The sequence below is a fragment of the Geotrypetes seraphini genome, chromosome 2, assembly GCF_902459505.1.
Source record: "Geotrypetes seraphini chromosome 2, aGeoSer1.1, whole genome shotgun sequence".
NCBI classification, from domain to species: domain Eukaryota; kingdom Metazoa; phylum Chordata; class Amphibia; order Gymnophiona; family Dermophiidae; genus Geotrypetes; species Geotrypetes seraphini.
The window spans coordinates 502,610,746-502,636,764 of NC_047085.1; the positions used below are offsets into that span (position 1 = coordinate 502,610,746).

The window sequence follows — 26,019 nt, forward strand, 5'->3', positions numbered from 1 at the left end:
TGGCACCCTTCCCCACCTGTACAACCTGTAGCCAGTCCTCCTGGCCCATAAAAAGCATAGGATCTGTCCTCACCTGGATTCAGCACCCTTCACCACCTATAAGGCAGGAAACTTTCATACCACATACTTCTTCCCCATTAAAAGCAGACCACAGGAAGGGCTGTATCTCCCTGGATTCAGCACACTTCACCACCTCTAAGCGAGGAAACATCCGTATCCTTCACGCCTTCCTCATCAAAAGCACAGGATCTACTAGTTTGTCCGGGTTTTGGAAATCCTCAGCTCGGAGGCTGCGTCTGGAAGCTATTGCACATGCATGGCAGTCACCGTGATGATGTCATATGCAAGTGCAGATGTGTATGATGTCATTGCATCGATATCCATGCATGCGTGAAGGCTTCCAAATGCAGTCTTCGAGCTCAGGGAGGTTCATGTGGGGGCGGGACTGGAGAGGGGCCAGGCAATCTCTTTTTTTTTCAAAGAGGAAATCTGGCAACTCTAGCCCACCAGCTCAGGTATTTTTAGTGTTTTGAGTTGACCTGGAGGGGAGGGGATATAGAGACCACAGTGTCTACCCAGTTTGCCCAGTGCCCCACCCAAGATTTAAGGTCTGACTATGCCTCTGTTTTCTTGTTCCCTATCTCTCAAACTTGCCATGTGATGTCCAGCATTTCTATCCTTCCCTCACCCCCATGATGTCCAGCATTTCTCTTTTCTTCTGCTTCTCTGAACTCCTTCATCTTTCTCCTTCCTTCTCCCCATGATTTCCAGCATCTCTTTCCTTCAGGATCTCCAGTATGTCTTTTCTTCATTCCCCACCTCAGTTTCTTGCATCTTTCTTCCTTGATTTCTTGTTGATCAGCATGTACTTTCTTCTTGTCCTGCTTCTTGATCTCATAAATATCTGCCCTCCATTCCCCCCATTATCTATAGCATCTCTCTTCTCCCTCTTGCCCTCCCCCAAGGTTGTCCAGCATGCCTGTCTTCCCTCTTACTAGTTTATTCTCTCTGTCTCTTAACCTTTTCACCACCCTGTATAACATTCCCCACTTCCCATACCTTCAGCCCCCCACGTAGTCTCTGGCCATTACACATTCCTTGTTCCAGGGAATCCCCACACTGCTATTGTGTCTAATAGGTCACACTCACACAGGAAGAGAACAGTACACATCTTCCTCCGTATTCGCTGTGATAGGGGATTAACAGACCCACGGATACAGAAAAACCGCAAATGACTTTTTCATGTTATTCGCTGTTTTCTATTAAAAAACATCGTGAATATGGTGAAACTGCGAATAACATGGTGGGAGACCTGCCCTGTTCCTGAAGGAGAGGCAAATCACGGTGAAGAAAGTGCTGGGAATCGGCGATTTTCTCTGTAAACGCTTGGAATCAGCGATTTCTCTAGGCAAGCTGATGTAATGGGGGGGGGGGGGGGGGGGGAGAGGAGCCAGCAAGAATTCAGAGGGAGAAGTGTATGTCACAATGGGCAGGACAACCAAAAAACTGAACTGTAGAAGACTCACCATGTACTGAAACCAGTAATGGTCAACAGCAAAAGAAGACTGGTTTTACATTCTGGCTGGTTTTACAGTTGTCTGCCCTATGAAATCCTTCTCTTACTGGAGAGGATGTTAGCTGATTATGTGAAATCCAGCACAGGAATATATAATAATAATACCTTAGTTAGCGCATGCACACTACGATTGAAACTCCATGCCACATTAAAATGCATGCACAGTACAACAGAACCGCCTAGCAGGGAAGTGTCTCAGTGTACGAAGACAGGTGTGATAAGGAGACTGGGGCTAGAACTGAGGGGCTGGAAGAGCAGGTATGAGAAGGGGGTCAGGGTTGGGAGATAAGGGAATGTGTGAGAGAAGGGAGCTTGGTATGAAAAAAAAAGGGGTGAGATGGAAGAAGAGGGGCTACAAAAGGGAACATGTGAGAGAAAAGGGCTGGGGGGCTAAAAAGGGGGCATGTGAGATAAAGGGCCTGAAGACAGGAGCTGGAAGAATAAGTGAATGGAGGTGAAGGACAGAGAAAGGGGATATGGGGGTAAGACATAAGAAGAATAGGCATACTAGATCAGACTAATCTATTCTAGCACCCGTTAATGTAACGGTCTTGTGAGATCGGATTCAGCACGTCTAAAGCCCTCTGTGCTGACCCTCACCCTTAGTGTTCCTGCCTGTGGTTTGCACAATATTCAGCAGCCAGCAGAGGCTTTTATAGCATAGTTCTGAACGTGTCTCAGTTTTGATGCAACAATTCAATTCCATCCTAGGCTCTTTGGATTTATTAAACTGGAGTTTATTCCAATCCTGAATCTCGTAAGACCATCAAAGGACATCTTTACCCTCCCCCGCATCGCAGCCTTTGAATCACCCCCCCCCCCAGAAACGTGATAGCCTATAACTCCACCCCATTTATTCGCATCACAAAAGGCTCCACCCCCAGCGCTGGAGCATAAAGCTCCGCCCATCCACTGGACAGAGACAGTCCGGGCTCTGTGGAATGCGTCGCTTTGTTCTGACGTCATAAGTCTGCGCCCAGCGGGAAGTGGGGGGGGTCAGTGTGTTGGAAACAAGACACTGTTCGTATTAGTCTAAGGGGCCGATTAAACAATCGTTAAGCCCCAGATCTCGGTTCCTGCGTTACTTTCCCACCCATTCAGCCCTGGAAAAAGCAGGAGAAAGAGGGTCTGATTTCTAATTCTTAAAAGTAGAGAGGAAGATGCCTGATGGAGCTTCTAATCGGGTAGGAAACTGCCCCCACTTTTGTCCTCTCTAACCTGGGATACTACACTGTCAGCACTGAATTTAATAGGAAACCTAGGATTGAGGACATAGATAGTAGCCAACTTTTCCAAGTTATTAGAGGAGTTAAAGCCACTGGAAATAACTCTCCCTGTACATAGTGAGTTTGCTTCAAGCATTGACAGCTGGCTCTTATGATTGAGGATAAGCACTTTAGTGCCCTCCTGAGTGTAAGGATAGAAATTAGGAGTCAAAGAGCCTGTTTGTAACTAGTTTGAAGTTTCTGTTCTTTAACTGACTTTTCATGAAGAGATTCACCCTGTTGTTGGACTGTATTTTATGTACCTATGAATCGCATATCTAGAAAATACTTTCTCTGCTTCACAGTTTTGAAAGGTGTTCTGAAACATAATTTTGCCTTGGAACTGTATGTTATGTGAGTGTGAATTATATCCCCTCAGAAAGCTCTGCCAGCCCCACTGATGAACGTGAGAGAGAAGATGTTTAGTGTGAAATGGTTTGTGTTTCAGATACCAGTAACTTTTGAGGACATCATTGTCCATTTCTCCCAGGAGGAATGGGAGCATTTAGAAGAATGGCAGAAGGAGCTTTACAAGGATGTGATGAAGGAGAACTATGAGACCTTAATCTTACTGGGTAAAACACCATATTTTATAATGATATTTTTCTAGTGTTTTGCTAAAGAAATGTGTGGAAGTGCTGCAGTGATCATTTTAGGGCCAGTTTACTGTAGTTACTCTCATATACTAGGAATCTATAGTCCTAAGCTTGGGTAAAACTCAGCCACGATCTTAAAAGGGCCAGAACACTTTTTTATTTCTAGCCAACATGATCATAGAAGCCCTCGTTTCCTGTGGTGATATGTACCCCAAGTCATTCTATTCCCAATCTGGGCAGCAAATGAAAACTTAATAAATGGAGCTCTGGCCATTAACTCTTCTTTTCAGGCCTAAAAAATGAAACCTCCACTTTTTCAATCTCCACACTCCTTTCACACCCTTGATCCTCTTCTTCTGCTTCTAGATTTACAAGAAGCAGGAATGAACCCCCACATCTTGTTGTTCCAGGCTGATCAGCACTTTTCTCCAATTTGATGCTGGTTAGCCCAGTGTTCTTCTTTGCTCCATACTTTTGTAAACTGGGGATCAAGGTTAGTGACTGGAATACAAGGCTCAGAGAAGAGGGTTAAATGGGACAGACAGTCAAATGTTTCATTAGTCATTCTTAAATTGGAACATGTTGTGTAATTCCTGGGTGATGTGTTCCTGACTCTTAGCTTTTGTAATCTACAATGGACTGCTGGTAATTGCGGGATATAAATACCTGTATAATGTAACGTCTGGATCGGTAGCATGAAATATTGCTTCTCCTTGGGTTTTGGCCAGGTACTAGTGACCTGGATTGGCCTACATGAGAACGGGCTACTGGGCTTGATGGACCATTGGTCTGACCCAGAAAGGCTAATTCTTATGTGATGATTTTCATCAAGTCATCGCTAGGACTCGAACATGAGTTGATGGCATCTACCGTGTTTCCTCCAAAATAAGACAGGGTCTTATATTAATTTTTGCTCCAAAAAATACATTATGGCTTATTTTCGGGGAATGTCTTTCTTTTTTTTTTTCATTTACAACAATCATCTCTCTCTTCCTCTTCTCCACCCAATTCTTTCCCTCCCACCATGAGACAGACATACTTTACCTCTGAGGCCTCCAAAAACAGCTGCGACGGCAGTGCTCTAAACGGGCTGCTTAGTGGCTTTCCCCACTCGGGCCTTCCCTCTGTTGCATCACTGATGATGTCATCAGTGATGTGTCAGAGGGAAGGCCCTGGCGGAGAAGGCTGGAAAGCAGCCAGTTCGGAGCGCTTCCATTGCCACTGCTTTAGGAGGCTTCAGAGCGGAAGTATGTCAGGTCTCACCAGGGTGTGGGTCACTGAATCGACGAGTCTAATTTTTTTGGTGAATCGGGCAGCACTAATGTCAGGGACATTCGGGGGAGGGGCTTTGGGGGTTGATCTTAACTAGGGCTTATTTTTGGGGTAGGGCTTATATTAGGAGCAGCTTTAAAAATCATGTTAGGGCTTATTTTCAGGAAAACATGGTAGCAATATAATGTAATGCAGTGAAGAGGGATGCAAAAGAGCCTTGAGCATATCTGCACACTATATATTCTTGGCTAGATATCACCAGTGCCCTGTGCAGAGGCCTTATTTTTCTGCTAGTCTCTAATTAGTTGGTGGACATGAGTATCTCCCCTGTGGTCCTTTTTGACAAAAGTAGTAAACGAGAGCAAATAGGAAACTACATTGAGCTATCTATAATCCAGTGGGCTGCAGGATCCAAGGCAGCATGACCTTCTGGAGGTTGGATGTATTGAGTTTGTCACTAGGGTGATCCTCAGATTGGCATGCTGCTGCTGGTGGCAAATCTGGTGCACTTGCACTTAGTGAAGTCTTGCTACGCAGGGAGGGGTTAGTTTCTGGTTTCGCTGCTCCAGCAAGAATGCCCCAAGACTGAATTTCCAAGAAACTCTGAACCAGTGATTGATGAATTTTCAAGGTAAGGGTCAAGGTTGGTAGGGGCAACAGCACCCTTCTTTCCTCTTCGGCATGCTTTTAGAAGTAGTAACAAAGGAAAAATATTAGTAGGAAATGGAGCTTTTCAGTTGCAAATGAATCATGCACCACCTTGAATTGAGGCTTCTCAAAGAGATACAACACTGGGCATCGTCCGCACTGGGCTTCCATTGGATGATGTCACCTACGTGTGAGAATACATGTTCTGCTGTCCTTGGAGAACACCTGGGAAGTAATTTAAGAAAACTTCAGAAATGGCTGAATGTTTGGTCATTTAAAATTTAGCGCACACAAGAGAAGATTTCATGCAACTGGGGGTCCAGAAATCCACAGGAATGGTACATGGAGTGAGGAGCTGATGTCCAAAAACTAACAAACAGAACTTGGGGTGATAAAAGTCTGACCATCTAGAGAAAGCTGCCTGGTTACCTATTTATAGTTTGAAAATGGGTCAAATTCATGGATGTGTTACTTTCTGGCATCAGCATTTCTGCCCTAGTGTTCCGGCGTGACTTGCTGACCTCACCAGACCCTTCATCACAGCCAGCTCATTGCACAGACTTTAAGGACGCAGTAAACAGGAAAGCTTCTGCAGTGTAACAGAACAAGCTTAGCAATATTCAGTTTGTAACAATAGGTAATTAAAACAACAATCCAAATATATTATTGATCCAGGAAGTCGTTATTTTGAGGTTTTCCTTTTTCCCTCCCTCCCCCAGGTACAATTCTCTCTTTTCACTCATTCTCCATCCCTCCTCCCTAGGTCCAACTCTCTCTCTCTGTCCTCCTCCCCCAGGACCAATTCTTTCTCTGTCTCTCCCTCCCCCTCTTTTTATTTGCAAAGGATATAGAAAATATTTTGGTTTCCTGCTCATCCTCTGAGCTGGCATCAGTGTGAGCATGCTCAGAGTGCTTCCTGCACCCTATTCCACATGTTCTGGGTGTCATGAAGGAGACTCGTATGTTGTATGAGACTTGCATATATCAAAATGAAGCATAATGTGTTGCAGTATACTGAACATTTTGAGATTACAAAAATGATTTTTCTGATAAATACAGGGCCATAAAATGTTTCCCTTTGCCTGAGTTTTGAGTTTTTGTTCACTGAAGTTGATGAATATCTTTCTGCTGGAAATTGTCTCTAAATGTTGATTTGGGGGAATCATATATCAAGCGATCATGGTTTTTCCACAGGAATGTATTCTCCGACTGACACCCCTGATATTATCTCTCACATTGAACGAGGTGAAGAGCCGTATATCAGGGATGAAACTGGATCAGAGGAAAGAGAGACTGGAAAAAGCAGCTGCTCAGGTGAGTCCAGTAATAAGAGGGACTAGTTTAAAATTGAAGGAGATCACTAAGATCCTTTCTATAATGATCAATGATTTTTCATGAATTTAATTTCATTTATTAAAAATTTATAGATCGTCTTATTCCAATATATACCTAATATTAAAACAACAAACCAACAATGAAGTGTTCAGGTCATAAATCCCTTATGTCATCTGTGCTGAATAATCAGATGTCACTTCAATAATAGTTTAAACTGACTCAAATTTGATTGACATTAAAGTCCTGTTGGCAACCTGTTCCAAGCCATTGGGCCTGTTGCAGAGTAACTTCGTCTAGTTATCCAAACTTCTGGCAACGGTGAATGATATCAAAGAAAGTTTGGAAAGGCAGAGCCAGAGGTTGCAGGTGGCGGAGGACTGAATCTCGTGTCAGGAGGATAGATTGGGCGCTATGGAGTCGCTATGGGAACTGGTGGCACCTTACTTCTCCAAACTGAGGAACCAAGGTATTCAGTTTGTAGTTCGGTATCCTACAAAGGTAAAGATCTTCTTTATCGCACAGGAACAGCGGCTGTGTGACTCTTTGGAGGACTTGAAGCTTATCGTCCAGGGTCTCCAGAGGTCTTGAATATTTGGTTCTTTATAGTGCTTAACTCGAAGGAGGACGGAACTTGTGCACCTCATCAATGCTTAGATTATGCTTTTCTTGGGCCAGTTGCCCCCCTTAGATGCTGGTCACTGTGGGAGGGGGAAGGTGTGCCAGGTGCACCTTTGTTGGTGATCATAATTCCTTTCTTCTTTTTTGACTGTTCTCTTTCTGGTTTTGAAGTTTTAATTTCTGTAAGGGGCTTCAGCATTGTTGTAAATATAAGGCTGGGTGAGAGGAGGGGTGAGTCTGGGTTTTTTCCATGACATTTGTCTGGGTAGTATTACTGGGGGTTTTGGGAATGTGATTTTTTTTTTTTTTTTTTTAAATAATTCTTTATTCGTTTTCAAATTGAACAGCAAGTGCACAGAAGAATATATTATACAAATTATTACACAATAGCACATTAATATCTACCACATAAAATCTGGTGATGCAATAACCGCCCCTACCACCCATCCTTTATCACATTTTAATAGGAATATACACATATTATATAACATATTATCACATATTATGTAAAATTATTCCCAACTCCCTCCCCCCTTTAGTGTGCTAAAAAAGAAAAAAGAAAAGGAGAAGAGAAGAATTAATGACTATTCACCACAATATTTTGCCAATGGCCCCCATATTTTTATAAAGTTAGTATATGTGATTGAATCGGACTCTTTGGTGTGAATGATGGGGGATGCACGCTTGCATTTTTGGAATGGACAGTGATGGGAAGTTTTTGGTGCATGTTTGTGGTTTGCAGGTGGGAAGGGGAGGGGGTATTGCAGTAGGATGAGGAGGTGGGAGAGGCTCCAGCATACTTGGTAGTTTTAGTGTGAAATATATTTTTATTGAGCTCAACAGGAAGAGATACAGAAATCACAGCTTTACAAAAAAAACCAAACCCACAAGCTCACTTTGTCAACAAACACAGGGCAACCCTACCACACCCAAACCCCAATCCTCCCCCCCCCCCCAGTCCTCCTTCAAGCTACAAACCTGAATGTGAACCAGCAGAGAAAAGTATACACAGAAACTCATAAAAATTCAAAGTACGTTAGATAGATTGTGAGCCCACCGGGACAGATAGGGAAAATGCTTGAGTATCTGATTGTAAACCGCTTAGATAACCTTGATAGGCGGTATATAAAATCCTAATAAAACTTGAAAAACTTGAACGACAGGTCAACAGTTCAATAAGCGACTACGAGCCAAGGGAGTCATGGTATTCCAGAATGGCTCCCAGGTGCGCTGGAAAGTGCGCCCTGGTAAGGAAGAAAAATCCAACACCTCTCTTCTTTCCCACATCAGGAGCGTAATCAGGCACCTGCACTAGAGGGAATAATCAGGAGTGTCCACCTCCAACCATTTGAGCAGACTGCATTTCAGAGCAACCAGAAGTGTCCACCTGAGAAAAGAAGCAGCTCCTCGCCTTCGAGGATAATAATGTAGGGAGGCACCAAATAACATTCCAGATATGCTCCACAAAAAGTAATATGGTGTCCCAAAAGGATCGAATAGTAGGACAGATCCAAACCATATGTCCCAAACCAGCTTCGGGCGCATAACAGCCTGGAATGCGCTCCCGAGAGAGGTGGCGGAGAGTAAAACGGTGACTGAATTCAAAGAAGCGTGGGATGAACACAAAGGATCTAGAATCAGAAAATAAGATTAACTATTGAACTAAGGCCAGTACTGGGCAGATTTGCACGGTCTGTGTCTGTATATGGCCGTTTGGTGGAGGATGGGCTGGGGAGGGCTTCAATGGCTGGGAGGGTGTAGATGGGCTAGAGTAAGTCTTAACAGAGATTTCGGCAGTTGGAACCCAAGCACAGTACCAGGTAGAGCTTTGGATTCTTGCCCAGAAATAGCTAAGAAGAAAAAATAAAAAATTTAAATTGAATCAGGTTGGGCAGACTGGATGGACCATTCGGGTCTTTATCTGCCGTCATCTACTATGTTACTATATGTTACTAAGACATTCAGCAGATGCTCTGAACCCAGAGAGATGAGCCCTCTTAGGAGAAATGTACAATCGTAAGACCAGTTTATAATGTTGTTCGCAAAAAGATGTATATTTGCGTAAGGCAGGCAATTTTTTAACAGTGTGTAAAATCACATCATTGGAGTAATTCAATATTGAGATCACGAGCTCAAGCATCTCGCAATCTAGCATGGTCAAGCAGAGAGGACTCATCTTTCAAAAAGAGGAACCGGGAGCTGTGATCCAATGGTATATGCAGTAGACAACAACTCCTGACAAAATTGTAAGGAAGTAATGTGATGAATCTGCTTATAAGCAAATCCATCAGTGTGAGGGAGATCAAAGTCCTCTTGCAGTTGATCAAAAGATTTGATCTTCCCATCATCCTTCACCAATTGAAACAAATAATGAATCGCCTGTGCTTCCCATCTGATAAAACGAGCCCCATCCACCCCAGGAAGAAAATTACCATTGAAACGTATAGGCAAGAAAGGCGAAACAGTAGGACTGACGGAATGAAATTTACAGACCCAGTGTCAGACCCGCTGCAGAGGACGGTGCAGGAGCCCAGACTGAGGGGAAGGAACAGAATATAATTTAATTTAATTCTTATATACCGCTAATAACCGTGAGGTTTCTAAGCCGTTTACAAAAATGAATGCATTAAAAGATACAATAAATAAAAATAAATAAGATAGGTACTTGAAAATTCCTTAACTGTCCCAAAGGCTCACAATCTAACTAAAGTACCTGAAGAGACAATTTAAGAAAAATAAAGATAAAATATAAAGACAGAGATAGATATAGAGATAGAAATGAATATTTCACCAAGTAATGAATACATAAATTAAAGATAGAATTAAAAATAAATAAGTAAAATAAATAAAAAATAGAGATAAAAAATAAGTATCAAGAGAAATAAAAAATATATATTTAAAGTATTCTCCCCTGCTGGATCGGGGGAGGGGTGTAACTGTGATCAGGTGCCCTGCTGGAGAGGGGCTCCCGATACTGCTGCTGGTCTCGGTGAGCCGTTGGCACCACTTCTTTTGAAGTGTTCTCTCCTGCTGGATCGGGGGAGGGGTGGTGTTAGTAAAGGTTGAAGTACCCCGAAAAAGCTCATTGACATAGCACATGCCACAACCGACAGTCAAGAAACGAAGATTATACCAGGGAGTGGCCGCCAGCCGATAAAGTAGTTGAGCTCTCTTACCCGCCCAAAGAAACCTCTGAACCAAATGCTCCAGTCGCTTTTCATCCTTAGAGGTCAGATAGAGAGGGAGCACTTGAAAGACATACAACCAACCCAGAACAATAAGCATGTTATACAAACTCACCCGACCCAGAAGCGAAAACGGAAGACTCCGCCACAACTGCAAGAGATTTATAAGAGCCTGAAAAAGTGGTTCCACATTCAAAGAATACAAACGAGAAAGGTCAAGCGGGATAAGAACCCCCCAAATATTTCAACGAGGATTCAGCCACTTGGTAGTTTTATAATCCCTGGGGGTGGGGGGGGGGGTTCAGCTGGGAGGCCTTCTTCTAGTTGGGGTTTTTTATCTGTTGCCTACTGATTTCTGGGCTGTGGGTTTCTGACAATGGCTGAGTTGAGGTTTTTAACCTTAAATGTAGCAAGACTAAACTTTCCAAGGACTAAGCTTCTAGCATATCTCAAGAAGATGTGGGTGGATGTTGCGTTCGTACTAGATAAAAATTGAAGAGCCTCCCTCACCCCAAGAAGTCTACAAAGATTAGGGGAAAGAGATGAAATCCAGCTCCAGACTGAAGAAGATCCACAAAGAAATTTATGAATTAAGATATTAAAGTGTTAAATGGGCAAGCCCTCAGTCACACAGCAACCTCTGGAGTCTCCAGGGAAAAGACTTTGTTTGCTGCTTGTTGATTAATACCTCCACCACACACGGAGAAGCTAAGTTCTTTCAGACTGTGTTTTTTTGAGTTTGGTTAGATTTGGACACTTACTTTCCTGCTTGGCCCCCAGCTTAGGGGGAAGAGATGAATTCCATCTTTATTTTGATAGTGTGTGTTTTTTCTATTTGAGTTTTTCACACGTTGCACTTTATAGGCACTTAAAATATTATTCGGAGCAAGCCCGGGGATGTTTCGCAGTTAACACCTTTCTGGGTGTAAACCCGCGACAGCTTTTCCCTGGAGACTCCAGAGGTTGCTGTGTGACTGAGGGCTTGCCCGTTTAACACTTTAATATCTTAATTCATAAATTTCTTTGTGGATCTTCTTCAGTCTGGAGCTGGATTTCATCTCTTTCCCCTAATCTTTGTAGACTTCTTGGGGTGAGGGAGGCTCTTCAATTTTTACCTTGTTTTTGTACCTCCTCGATTTAGGGTTCTACTTTTGTTCTGTTGCGTTCGTACTAGAAACATCTTAATGCCGAGGAACACTTTAGAAAGATTGGGTGGGCAAATTAGCTTCTTTCTTTTTCTTTTATAATTCCAAACAGAGGAGTATAGTAATTTTAAAGCATTATGGTGTGGCGTTTACTTCCCATAAACCTATTAATAAGGCCCCCCCCCCCCCCCCAGGGATGGTTTGTTATCTTCACAAGAGATTTTCAAGGGCGGAAGGTAGTTCTCTGTAATCTCTGGGCCCCAAATGTTTATTCCCCTTGATTCTTTTCTCCACTCCTTGATACTACTTACACTCCAGAATTACCTTCTTCTGGTGGCGGGGGATTCTAATATCTGTAGTGACCCCCGGCATTAATTCCAAATCAGCCAGAACACCCCAGAAGTACGAGTGCGTGGGAGTTAATTTCTTGATTGATTCAGATCTATTAACCACATTTATGAAAAGATTCACCCAAGGAGAAGTGTACGACATGTGCAGGCTAACATAAAACTTACAATACCTAAATTGGGCTTCATTGATGCCTGCAGGATCTACCACTCGGGAGAGTATGACTCTACTTTTCACTCTTGGGTTCACGATAGTTACTCCCACATTGGTTACGTCTTTGTGCCCATATGACATGTGGTGCTGCTGTCTGACCGCCTTAAATGGCAGCATGAATCAGAGGACAGGACGTGGAAGTTGAACTGTACCCTCTAAGTTACATGATTTCTTCTTGTCCTACCTGTCTGATGCCTAGAGGAAATACTTACACTTTATTTCAAAAAGTGAGATGTCTCATTCCATTTTCTGGGAAGTCACTAAGGCCTTCCCAGAGGGACAAACATCATGGCTTATATGGTTGAAAACGCAAGTTGTAGGAAGCCAACTTGGTGGCTGCTAACCTTTTCAGAATAATGACCTCGCAATGACAACCCAATTGCTGTATATAATATAGGTTTATTAGTAATAGACAAAAGTCAGCTTACATGCAAATTGTTTCTGCTGACAGGGAGAGAGATGATTCTTTCATTATTCAGAAACCTGCATTCAATAGCACAGTGTTTTTCTTAAAAATATCCTCTGGGGGTCTCATAGGGGTCTTCACCTACATTTTCATGGAGGCCTTAGTCCTGATTCTCCCTCAGCACCCATAGATGTCACTAATTGACAAGTGATGACACACTTTCAAATTTACAGGTATAGGCTGCACTCCTGGGGGAACAAGTCTGGAAAAGCTTCTTGCCAACCTGTTGCAGCCCCAATGAAAATTGGCATGTGTTTCCCTGCAATACGGGGAAGAGAACCATAGTGTATACCCAGAATACAGATATCTAAAATCAAATTTGTGCGTTTTTTACAGAGCTTGATATGATCAAGGCCCTTTCGATATGTAGTCTTGAGATGATTTTATTTGTGCCACAGAACTGACCCAGGTCACTGAAGCTCGTCTGGAAATATTGAATGTGCTCATTGAGGTGAAAGAAATTCAGTAGGCAATCAGCCTTCTTAAATTGGCTAAGTCCTGACAGAATAGGCCTTGAATTAAAAAAAAAAATTATACTGCATCAAATTGGTTCTGCTTTAGCAGCTATGTGTGCTGAGTTTCAGGAGAAGAGGTTGGGGCAATTTTCTCCCAGAACATGTAGAGATCCTTCCTAAAATATATAAGATGGAGCGTACATTTGCAACAAAAAGGATATATGGATAAGTTCAAGAAGATTTGGGGACCATTAACAGATTTTTGCAATGACTGATTTTAATTTTTTCCCATAATAAGATAATGGTTAAAGAAGGGAGGGAGGGAAGGGGTAAAGAATTTATTCTCTTTATTATACATTATAAAAAATATATCATAATGAATGAATGATAGTCTTATGAGAAATTAATGTGATAAAGGGAGGGAAAAGGGTTCATAATTAAATAATAATTGATAAAATCATTACAATATATATGTTATATAAATTCATAAGAAAAATAATATAAAATATGGTTTATATAAAATACATTATAGAGATATCAAGTGTATTGTTAAGATAAATGTATGGAAAATTTATAACACTTGTTGATATGTGAAAAAATCAATAAAAAACTAAAAAAAAAAAAAGGAAGGGGATGCTGAACTGGTGAGGCCATATAGGCCCACATCGCTACTTAATCAAGATATGAAGCTGTTGTCTTCAATTCTGGCATGTTGCCTGAGCTTTGAAAATAGTTCTTCAGAATCACCAAAGCACAAGTTCATAAAGTACAATTATTTTTTTAAATTTGGATGCAAGAAAAACATGACCCTGCATTTTCCACTGTGCTGCTTTAGGAGAACAAAAACACAAGAAAAATGATTGTTTATGTATCACTGAGCTTGTTCAATGGTCTTTCTACTACAATAATGATCAATGTTTACTTTCATTTTTTTAATAGGAATCAATGAGCCCAGACATAATAAAACAGAGATACTGCACTGGGAGTTAGGTGAGACTCCAGAAAGGAAGAAAAACTCATCAGAAAGAGACAAAGAGAAGCCATTTTTTTGTTTTGACCAGAGAGCAAAGTGCAAGAATCAATTTGAGTCACAAAAGAAAGAAAGAAATTCAACAGGAGACTCTGCACTGCGTCAACACAGTGCTACTAATGTCGCACAGATAGAGGAAGAGCAGAGGAACCGGACAAGAGAACAAAGATGTTTCTGTGATGTGTGTGAAATATTCCCCAGGGATTCTGTAACACAGAAATTATGGCATGGATCTGACACTAAAGAGAACCAATTTACAGGTACAGACTGGGGAGAATCCTGCAGTCAGAATGTGGAGTCCACACCCATAACTCAGCCATATGGACAACAGAAAATATACGCAGGAGAAAAGCGTTTGCCATGTGCTGAGTATGGGGAAGGATTTAGTATGAATGAAGAACTAATGCAATTCCAGAAAATTCATAAAGATACAAGAATGTGTACAAGTGCAGAATATGGGAAAACCTTTACTACTCTAGCCAACCTCAAGAAAAATCTGAGTATACACAATGATCAGAAACCATTTTTGTGTCCTGGTAGCAGCGACGGCTTCAGCCTGCAAGAAAATTTCCCAAGCAGTGGAAAATCCCACCAAGAAGAGAAACCAATTTCAACTAGTGAATGTAAGAAAAGCTTCTGTCATAGGAAATCATTCACAAAACCTCAAAAAAGTCAAAATGGTGAGAGAACATTTAGTTTTAGTAAATATGAATTACCTTTAAATAAGATGGAAGACTTACAAAAATACCAGAAAAGAAATGCTCAGTGTGATACTAAATTCAGCCCCAAAGCAAATCTGACAATTAACAACGGAGCCCACACAGGTTCAAACCCATTTACATGCACTGAATGTGGTAAAAGCTTCAGTCGGAAGGCAAATCTCAAAGTCCACCACAGAATCCACACAGGGGTCAAACCATTTACATTTACTGCGTGTGGTAAAAGCTTTCTGTGGAGTTCATGCCTAAAACGACATCAGAGAATTCACTCCAAAGTGAAACAGTTTGAATGTAGTGAATGTAGTAAATGCTTCAGTGGGAAGGGAACACTCATAATCCACCAAAGAATCCATAGAGGAGTCAAACCATTTACATGTAGTGAATGTGGTAAAAGTTTTACTCAGAAGACACACCTTGCAAGCCACCATAGTGTCCACACAGGCATTAAACCATTTATATGTACTGAATGTGGTAAATGCTTCCGAAGAAAAGAAAACCTCACAATCCACCAAGGAATCCACACAGGAATCAAACCATATACATGTAATGAATGTGGTAAAAGCTTCAGAAGAAAAGGAAACCTCACAATCCACCAGAGAATCCACACAGGAATCAAACCATATACATGTAATGAATGTGGTAAAAGTTTCCGAAGAAAAGGAAACCTCACAATCCACCAGAGAATCCACACAGGAATCAAACCATATACATGTACTGAATGTGGTAAAAGCTTTATTGAGAAAGCAAAACTCATAAACCACCAGAGAATCCATGGAGGAGTCAAACCATTTACATGTATTGAATGTGGTAAAAGCTTTACTGGGAAGACACACCTTACAAACCACCAGAATATCCACGCAGAAATTAAACCCTTTACATGTCCTGAATGTGGTAAATGCTTCCAAAGAAAAGGAAACCTCACAATCCACCAGAGAATCCATAGAGGAGTCAAACCATTTACATGTACTGAATGTGGTAAAAGCTTTACTCGGAAGACACACCTTACAAACCACCAGAATATCCACGCAGGAATTAAACCATTTACATGTACTGAATGTGGTAAATGCTTCCGAAGAAAAGAAAACCTCACAATCCACCAGAGAATCCACACAGGCATCAAACCATATACATGTAATGAATGTGGTAAAAGCTTCAGAAGAAAAGGAAACTTCACAATCCACCAAAGAATCCACACAGGAATCAAACCATATATATGTATTGAATGTGGTAAAAGCTTTATTGAGAAAGCAAAACTCAGAATCCACCAGAGAATCCACAGAGGAGTCAAACCATTTACATGTACTGAATGTGATAAAAGCTTTACTCAGAAGTCACACCTTACAAACCACCAGAGTGTCCACGCAGAAATTAAACCATTTACATGTATGGAATGTGGTAAAAGCTTTACTCAGAAGACACACTTTACAAACCACCAGAGTATCCACACAGGAATGACACCATTTATATGTAATGAATGTGGTAAAAGCTTCAGAGGGAAACGAAACCTCACAATCCACCAGCGAATACACACAGGTATCAAACCATATACATGTACTGAATGTGGTAAAAACTTTATTGAGAAAGCAAAACTCATAATCCACCAGAGAATCCACAGAGGAGTCAAACCATTTACATGTACTGAATGTGGTAAAAGTTTTACTCAGAAGTCACACCTTACAAACCACCAGAATGTCCACGCAGGAATTAAACCATTTACATGTCCTGAATGTGGTAAAAGTTTTACTCAGAAGATACACTTTACAAACCATCAGAGGGTTCACACAGGAATAACCATATACATGTACTGAGTGTGATAAAAGCTTCAGTCTGCAGTTGGAGCTTACATGCCACCAGAAAATCCATACAGGAATTAAACCATTTACATGTATTGAATGTTAATAAAGCTTCCTGTGGAAATCAAATCTCAGAAGTCATCAGATAATTCACTCTAAAGTAAAGCAATTTGAATGTACTGACTATGATGAAGGTTCAAGCTAAAGGAACTCTTAAAATACACCAAAGAATCCACACAGGAGTGAAACCATTTATATGTACTGAATGTGCTAAGAAGGCAAAGCTTAGAAACCACCAGAGAATCCAAATAAGAGTCAAACTATTTCATATACTGAATGTGATAAATGCTTCAGTAAGAAATGTAGTCTCACAATCCACTAGAGAATCAATATAGGAATCAAACCTTTTACATTTACTGAATATGGTAAAAGCTTTACTCAGAATATACACTTTACAAACCATCTGAGAATTTACACAGGAGTCAAAGCATTTACATATACTGAATGTGATAAAAGCTTCAGCCTGAACATAGCATAACATAACATTGTGCTTATTAACTGCGTAACCGTAAGTTCAACGCGGTTTACAAAAGATTATAAACAGTAAACATAGTCTAGAAGATAGGAATAAGTTAATTAGCCAAATACTTTTGAGAAGAGATAGGTCTTCAAGTGTGTTCTAAAATGTGTATAAGAATGAGCAGTAAGCAACAATGATCAGAATTCTTTGTCGTGGGAAGCTACCAGAAATGCTAAAGTGTGATTGAGAAATTTCTTACTTTTGTAGCCCTGAAGCTACTAGAGAATGCACACACAGGAGTCAAATCATTTACATGCACTGAGTTTGGTAAAAGATTGCAGTCATTAATATAGACTTATATTTCGGATAGTATTACTGCTTTACAATATATTTGAACGCTTTTATATACATATTGAAAGGGTTCAGAGTTAATGTCCTGGGTAAGTCGGTGGGAAGGGAAGGAAGGGAGATTTGTTCAGGGATGTTTGGGGGTTGCATAGAAGAAAAACTGTGCACTGGTATGCTAATCTTTCTTTGTTTTGAATAAAAAAATAAATAAATAAATATAAGTGGAAATAAAAAAGTAAATAAGAAAACAGATAAATGAGGTGGAGTGTGGGCGGGGCATGGGTGGGGCAGGCCCAGGGGGTCCCAGTGCCTAGAGGCCCTCGAAGAATTAATCCTGCCCTGATTGCGATGAAATGATTTAAATGTACTAAATGTGACTGCTTCAGTCAGAAGGGGACTCTGAAAATCTATCAAAGAATCCACACAGGAATGAAACCATTTACATGTCCTGAATGTGGTGAAAGCTTCAAACATATTTTACTGTCTTTCAGTGAATTCAAACAGCCCTGAAACCATATGCACATTTAGGTGGTCCAAGAAAACTATGGTAAAAATTCAACCTTATGAGAACAAGTCTAAATATGTTCTACCTCTTGTAGATAAGATATGGTTAATATTTGAAGTAGTTTAGGACAAATTTTAGAGTTAGCTCATGGTCCTACAATATTCTTATAATATAGCTGTGGTAATGTGATTAGAAACTGTTACTTAATATTGGTTGGATCCTAAATAGCTATTCGGTAAAGAAGAAAATTAAAGTTATTGGAATTTGGTTAGATTTGACATCATCAATGAGAGATCAAGTGTTAGCTACAGTGAAATCTTCATTTTTCCAAATGCAGCTATTGAATAAACTGGAAGCAATGTTATCAAAATATGATTTTTGGATAGTAGTTCAATATATATTACAGAAATTGGACTATTGCAATGCCCTGTACCTGGAGATGGGATCCTCTAAGTGTAGGGCACTGCAGGTAGTCCAGAATGCCACTGCACGGATGATTTTTGGAAGTGATAGGTTGGAACATGTGACCCCCCCTCCCCCCACTGGCTTCCTGTTAAATGTAGAATTTTGGTTAAAGTTTTAGTGTTAGTTTTTCAGGTAGCGCGTAATGGAATTCCTTAGTACCGTATTTTCACGTAGATAACGCGCACCCGTGTAAAACGTGCACACGGATATAGCGCGCGGGAAACTGTAATTTATGTAAATAAATTTTTAGATACCGCGCACACCCGTATACCGCGCATGCCGCCCCGACTCTCCCGTCGCCGCCCGACTCTCCTTTCACCTGCCCCGACTCTCCTCTGGCCACCCCGACTCTCCTTTCGCCTGCCCCGACTCTCCTCTCCCCCTTGAAGTCCTGTCCCCACCCTGAAAGCCTGATGCCCCCCCCCCCCGACATCCGCAGGACCGCTTGCACGCACCCGCACCCCAACCCCAAAGGACCACTTGTACCCCCACAGCCTCCCGACCCCCCCTCCATCATGTAGAAGCTCCTACCGCGTTGTCCTGCTGCTTCCTCTTCGGCGGTCCCGGCCCTTCTGTGAGCCCTGCGCCAGCGCTGCTTCCTCTTCCGGCGGTCCCACCCTTTCTCTGATGTCAGAGAAAGGGCGGGACCACTGGAAGAGGAAGCAGCGTAGGGTTCACAGAAGGGCCGGGACCGCCAAAGAGGAAGCAGCAGGACAACGCGGTAGGAGCTTCTACATGATGGAGAGGGGGTCGGGAGGCTGTGGGGGTGCGAGCAGTCCTTCGGGGTTGGGGTGCGGGTGCAAGTGCCTGCGAGCGATCCTTCGGGGTGGGGGTGTGGGTGCGAGTGCGTATGAGCGGTCCTTCGGGGTGGGGGTGCGAGCGGTCCTGCGGGGTGAATCAGACGTCGGGGGGGGGGGGAACTATGTAAAAAAAAAATTGTAAAACGCGCTCACGAATATGTTCAAATCTATTTTATTAGGCAGAAAAAAATTTGTACAACAGAAAGAAGAACTATGGTATACATTTTCATCAAACAACCGCGGAGGGCTGGACTCTTATGCCCTCCCCGGACCCACCGCACCCCCACCCCACAGCAAAGAAGCCCCAACCCCCCACCCCCCCGTCCCATCCCCCCACAGATACAAAAACTCAGAGGCAGGGATCAGCAAAAACACTGTGAAACACAGAATCAAAGGTGAAGTCTATTCAAAACACGGCTACGACTCTCAGGAGTCAAAATGTTCAAATAAGGAGTCCAAGTGTGAACAAAGTCTCTGCTCCGGCGTCGAGAAGAACAGGCCAAACGGGCCTCCCAACCCATAAGTTCATGAAGGCGATTCCTCCAATGCCAATAGGAAGGGGGCTCAGGAGAAAGCCAGCAACACAGGATACATTTCTTCCCCAAAATAAAACATTTACTAAGAAATAATTTTCATAAGAAGTGTACATACCCAAGAATGAGAAATGGGCAAACAGCATAGACTGCACGGAGACTGGCACAGGGGTCTGCAACAAGCCCTGTAAAAAGGAGGCCATATCCGTCCAGAAGGTCTGAATCCCCTCACAACTCCAAATACCATGATAGTAAGAATTTACCTCCACCGAACAGCGGATGCACAACTGAGAATCAATACAACCCATATGGTAAGCCTGACTCTGGGAAGCATAAGCCCTCAGGACAGTGCGAAAATGACATTCACGTAACTCAGCACTATGTACCAAGCCCGCAGTTCGTTTCAGTGTTTTTAAGATAAAATTGACCCCCAAGTCCCTACCCAAGTCCCGCCGCCATGCCTCCAAAATATCAGGGAAAACCCTAGGTGGACAAAGAGCCAGGATCCGGCCATGCAGAGCAGAGATAGAGACCCTAGTATCAGGGTCTGCAGCCAAAAAAGTACAGAGCTGGGTCCCAAAATCCCCCCGCAAGGAAGTCCCCTGGAGGGAAGCCACATAGTGACTGAGTTGACAATAAGCAAAGGGAAGACCAATCTCAGGGACCCCCCTCCCCGCCAACTCAGCATACGGTAAGAGAGACCCATCCTCCCGCAGAACATGCCTTAACTGTTCCACCCCCCGGGCCCTCCAACGACCGAACACGGAAGGTACGCGCTCACGAATATAACGCGCATGGTAATACACAGTTTGTAAAATCGTGTATAACGTGCGCGTTATACGCGTGAAAATACGGTATTTATCACAAGCTATGACAGCAGAACCCTTGAGCGAACACTGCCCCCCCTCGAGCCCCCGCCCTCGCTGTGCAGCAGAACCCCCATCCTTCCCTCCCTCCCATTCGAGCCCCATCATCAGTAACGCGGTAGAGTGAATTCATGGGCGGACAAGGCCGAAACAGCCTGTTTTAGAGTGCTGCCAGCCCGACGCTGCTTAGGGAAGTATGTAGGGCTCACTCGCGGTTGGCGGGGTTCGAATGGCAGGGAGGCAAGGAATGGGGTTTGGCTGCGGGGGTGGGAGCTTGGGAGGGTGCTCGCTCAAGGGTTCTGCTGCACAGGGGATGGGAGAGAGGGAAAGGAAGCTGTGCAAAGGTCCTGTTGCACAAGGGATGGGAGGGAGGGAAAGATAGAAGCTGTGCAAAGGTCCTGCTGCATGAGGGATGGGAGGGAGGGGAGGAAAGATGCTGCACATGTGGGGGAGAAAAAGGAAAGAGGAAGACTTGGGGTGAAGGAGAGGAAGGGAGAGACGATCATGTACAAAATAAGACCTAGTGTGTTTTTTGGGCCTAAAATTAATATAAGACACTGTCTTAATTTCGGGGAAACACGGTAGGTGGGTCTCCTCCAAACACACAGCTGTCCTGAGGGCTCCCCTACTGATATAGAGGTGTATTTTCAAAGCACTTAGATATCCTGAGTTCCATAGGTTACTATGGTACTTTGTGTGTCTAAGTGCTTTGAAAATGAGCCTCCTGGTCAGCCTATTTGTGTAATTAAAAGTAAAGGTTACCCCCAATCTATCCTCACACGTTCTCTTATCTCTATTCATCAGCTTCTCTCCCCCAACACATTCTCCTCCACCTCCATCTCAGCTACTCCCACTCCTTATCCCTGTCTCCATCGGTCATCCTTCACCATCCTCCTATCTCCACTGCAACCCCATCAAGCTGGCTTCCCCCTCCCCCATTTTTGTAATCATCCTGCTCCATGTCCTCGTTGCTTCCGGCACCACACCACTCTCGGGGCTAGATTCTCAAAACTTTGCGGTAAAAACTGATGGGGGCTGCCGTCGCAGCCATTATTGTAGCGATTTCAAAGAGGGTGAGTCGTTCTCCAAAACACTGTGCCTGCAAATGAGGTTGGTGAAGAGTAGCGAAGATTCGCTAAATTTACACGAGATGAGTCGCTGGAGATAGTGATCGGTACATGCGCAGAATACAGCATGAAAGAGGCGTAAATGTGTCGGGAAAAGCAATGCCGTAAGTGCTGTGTCAGTCATAGCAGAGCTACTGGATGAAAGGGAGGGGAGACGTAACGTCGGCTTTCAACAAGCGCGCAGAAGACGTGCCTTTTCTCCTCCCCCCCCCAAACTGCTATAATTCAAGTAAATCTTGTAATTTGTTTTTTAATGTCAAATTTTATCATGATGACAAATAGTTGAGAGAGAGAATGCCGAACAGATAGCTTATTCCAGTGGGTGGCCCCAAAGCAGTGGCGATCTTGCCACGAAACGATCGTCGGCCCTTATCATTGCTAACTATGTTTAAACAGTGTATCTAGTTGATACTCTTTTTTTACTTACCCCAAGGCTTTTTTGCTGATGATGTAAGGGTGGGTGAGTGTGGGTTCACACCTCCAACACGCTGGGGCTTTTTCTTTCTCTGGAGAATTATCACTTTGATGCACTACTAAGGCCTCCTTTTACGAAACTGCGAGAGCAGTTTCTAGTGCGGAGGGCCACGCTGAATAGCCCGCACTGCTCCCAACGCTCATGGGAACTCTGTGAGCCTCGGGAGCAGCACGGGCCATTCAGCGTGGCTCCCCACGCTAGAAACCGCTAGTGCAGTTTAACAGAAGAGGCCCTAAGTCAGAAGTCTTGGCCACAGATAACACCGTAAAACAACAACGGGGGTCCCACATTTCCCTTGTGGTGGATAGAGGGGAGTACGCAGGCAGTTAGAAAAATTAAAAACTGACAAATCGCCGGGCCCGGACAGAATCCACCCAAGGGTTCTGAAAGAACTAAAGGAGGAAATAGCGGAACTACTACAGCAAGTTTGCAATCTGAAACCAGGAGTGATCCTGGAGGATTGGAAGATAGCCAATGTTACGCCCATCTTTAAAAAGGGATCAAGAGGTGACCTGGGGAACTACAGACCGGTGAGTCTGACCTCGGTTCCGGGGAAAATGGCGGAAGCACTGATAAAAGACAGTATTGATGAGCATTTTGAAAGAAATAAACTTCTAAAAACAAGCCAACTCGGCTTCTGCAAGGGGAGATCTTGCCTAACGAACTTCTAAGGAATTAACAAACAGATGGACAAAGGGGACCCCATAGACATCTTATATTTAGATTTCCAAAAAGCCTTTGACAAGGTACTCCATGAACACCTACTTTGGAAACTGAAGAACCATGGGGTGGAAGGAGACGTACATAGATGGATCAGGAATTGTTTGGCGGGTAGGAGTAAAGGGCCACTATTCTGACTGGAGGAGGGTCACGAGTAGTGTTCTGCAGGGGTCGGTGCTCGGACTGCTGCTATTCAATATATTTATAAATGATATAGAAACAGGGACGAAGTGCGAAATAATAAAATTTGCAAATGACACCAAACTATTTAGTGGTGCTTGGACTAAAGAGGACTGCGAAGAATTACAAAGGGACCTGAATGAGCTAGGGGAGTGGGTGACGAGATGGCAGATGAAGTTCAATGTAGAGAAATGTAAAGTATTGCATGTAGGAAGCAGAAACCTGAGGTATAGATATACAATGGGAGGGATGTTATTGAGAGTACCCAAGAAAGGGACTTGGGGGTAATTGTGGACAAGACAATGAAGCCGACGGCACAGAGCGCAGCGGCCGCTAAGAGAGCGAATAGAATGCTAGGTATAATCAAGAAGGGTATTACAACCAGAACGAAAGAAGCTATCCTGCCGTTGTATCAGGCGATGGTGCATCCGCATCTGGAGTACTGCGTCCAATATTGGTTGCCGTACTTTAAGAAGAATATGGTGATACTCGAGAGAGTTCAGAGGAGAGCGACATGTCTGATAAAAGGTATGGAAAACCTTTCATACACTGAGAGACTGGAGAAACTGGGGCTCTTTTCCCTGGAGAAGAGGAGAATTAGAGGGGATATGATAGAGACTTACAAGATCATGAAGGGCATAGAGAAAGTAGAGAGGGGCAGATTCTTCAAGCTTTTGAAAACTACAAGAACGAGAGGGCATTCAGAAAAGTTGAAAGGGGACAGATTCAAAACCAATGCTAGGATGTTTTTCTTCACCCAACAGGTGGTGGACACCTGGAATGTGCTTCCAGAGAGTGTGACAGGACAGAGTACAGTATTAGGGTTCAAAAAGGGATTGGACCATTGTCTGAAGGAAAAGAGGATAGAGGGGTATAGATAGAGGATTATTACACAGGTCCTGGACCTGTTGGGCCGCCACACGAGCGGACTGCTGGGCACGATGGACCTCTGGTCTGACCGAGCAGAGGCACTGCTTATGTTCTTATGTTCTCTTGGAATCCAGGTGCCTTCTGATCATCGTCAGCTGTACAGAGTTAATTTACTGCCCCATTTTCAACATACTAAGCAACTGTTAACTAGGTGGCAACCTTTACCATGATCTCTCAGTGGCTGTATTTATTTATTTCAGATGATACTATTTCCAAAGTGGCTATATGTTTTTCAACTTCTCCCATTGTGGCTTCTTCATCAAGACTGGTGGGTATTTCATAGAGCTTTAACTATGTTTTGATAAAAAATCTAAGCTTTGCTTGGAACAGCTTTTGGGTCCTTGGGATAAAGGGGGGAGGCGTTCGGAATCCCAGACTTGTGTCTTTACAATTGGACCTGCTTAATGAGACATATTCGGGATTGGGTTTTAGATCAAAATGACTATACCCTTGTCTCTGGAGAGGAAATTCTTTTCCCCAGTGCATCTGCATTATCTCTTGGTTACCTCCCGTAACTCAGACAAGCACCCTACTTGGCCCATTGCAGAAGGCTTGGTGTAGGAATCTGATAACATGGCAATTTATCCCGTACTCTACAGACTTGCTTCCCTTGCAGGGTCATTTAGATTTCTCTCCTGGAATGAGTTCAGCAGTTTTTTAGATGGGGTCGGGACAATTAAATCTTTCCAGGTCAAGGAAATATGACACTGCTATTTGGCACTGTGATGAGAGCTAAAAGCCAAATATCATCCCATAATAATAAACTTCTCTTTATTGTGACAGGGGTTGCCATACAACTTATTCCAAGGAATTGGAAAAACTGAGATAGACTGAACTATTCCTTTTGGTGGGAGTCTTTCTGTCATGTTTTTAAGATGGAACGTAATGTGGCCATACATCAGGGATATTATACGGAGTTTCTGAAGATTTGGGAGCCATTGACAAAATTTTGCAAAGAGTGATTGCTGATTATGCCCTTTGGTCATACACGTCCAGGGTGGGAGGGTTGGAATGTATTTTTCAATTCTCAATTTGAGTGTAGTTCTTAGATATAATTATGGGGGGGGGGGGGGGTGATAATCTTTTTGTCATAGATTATAATTGTAATTGTATTTAAGTGATTTTATAGAATTATATGATTGTATTTTATTTTGCACTTGCTTATGGCTTTAAAATAAATAAAGAAATTTTTTAAAAAATCTTTCCAGAATTAGCGGTGCAAGATGCAGATCAGACTCCGCAGGTGACCCTTGAGGGGAGGAATGCTGGCCCAGTGCCTAACCCTCAGTACACCTGGTTCTAAGAGGGAGGTTGTAGGGGGATCTGCATTAAAGATAGTTTTCACAGCAACCAGCATAAATAATTAGCATATATTTGATTGAGGAGAGAGCTGTTCACTAAAAGGTTTCTTTGGATCTGTTTAGGACCTTTTTGAGACTTTGGGGGAGTAGTAAGTAGGAGAAAGGCCTGGTAAACTCAAACTCAAAGAACAGGAAGAGGGAAAGGAAGATCAGATTGGGAGAGGAAGAGGAGAAGGCATTAGAGATGGAGGGAGAGAGAGCAGAGGAAGAGACAGAGGGTTAGGTTGAGTATGAGGGAAAGAGGGATGGGGAAGGGATAATAATAATAATAACTTTATTCTTTTATACCGCCATAACCAAAAGTTTTAGGCGGTTTATACCAAAATGAGCTGGACAATCAGCGAAATACAATAATACAGTAAAAAAAATGCAAATATTTGTAAAATAGAATTTCAATAATAAAACTCACTAAGTAATAAACTTATCGAACAAAGTGGTCTTAATTAATTTCCAAAAACCGCAATAGGATAACATAGCTTGCTGAATATATTTCCCTAACCAAGATTGTTGCTTACCGGCTTGAAA

General features: G+C 42.8%; 1 protein-coding gene across 1 annotated transcript; it reads left to right on the plus strand.

The window, feature by feature from the left end:
• The first annotated feature begins 2,492 nt into the window (after positions 1-2,492).
• Positions 2,493-17,627, plus strand: LOC117354497 (zinc finger protein 665-like). The gene is made up of 4 exons (XM_033932140.1): positions 2,493-2,760; positions 3,290-3,416; positions 6,552-6,671; positions 14,062-17,627. The coding sequence occupies exons 1-4, from the start codon at positions 2,737-2,739 to the stop codon at positions 16,677-16,679; spliced, it is 2,889 nt and encodes a 962-aa protein (XP_033788031.1). The 5' UTR covers positions 2,493-2,736; the 3' UTR covers positions 16,680-17,627.
• Positions 17,628-26,019: the final 8,392 nt, after the last annotated feature.

Coding starts and splice junctions, on each gene's coding strand:
- LOC117354497 (XM_033932140.1), top strand. CDS start 2,737: ATGCCTGATGGAGCTTCTAATCGG. Junction 3,417..6,551: donor TGAGACCTTAATCTTACTGG/GTAAAACACCAT, acceptor GTTTTTCCACAG/GAATGTATTCTCCGACTGAC. Junction 6,672..14,061: donor TGGAAAAAGCAGCTGCTCAG/GTGAGTCCAGTA, acceptor TTTTTTTAATAG/GAATCAATGAGCCCAGACAT.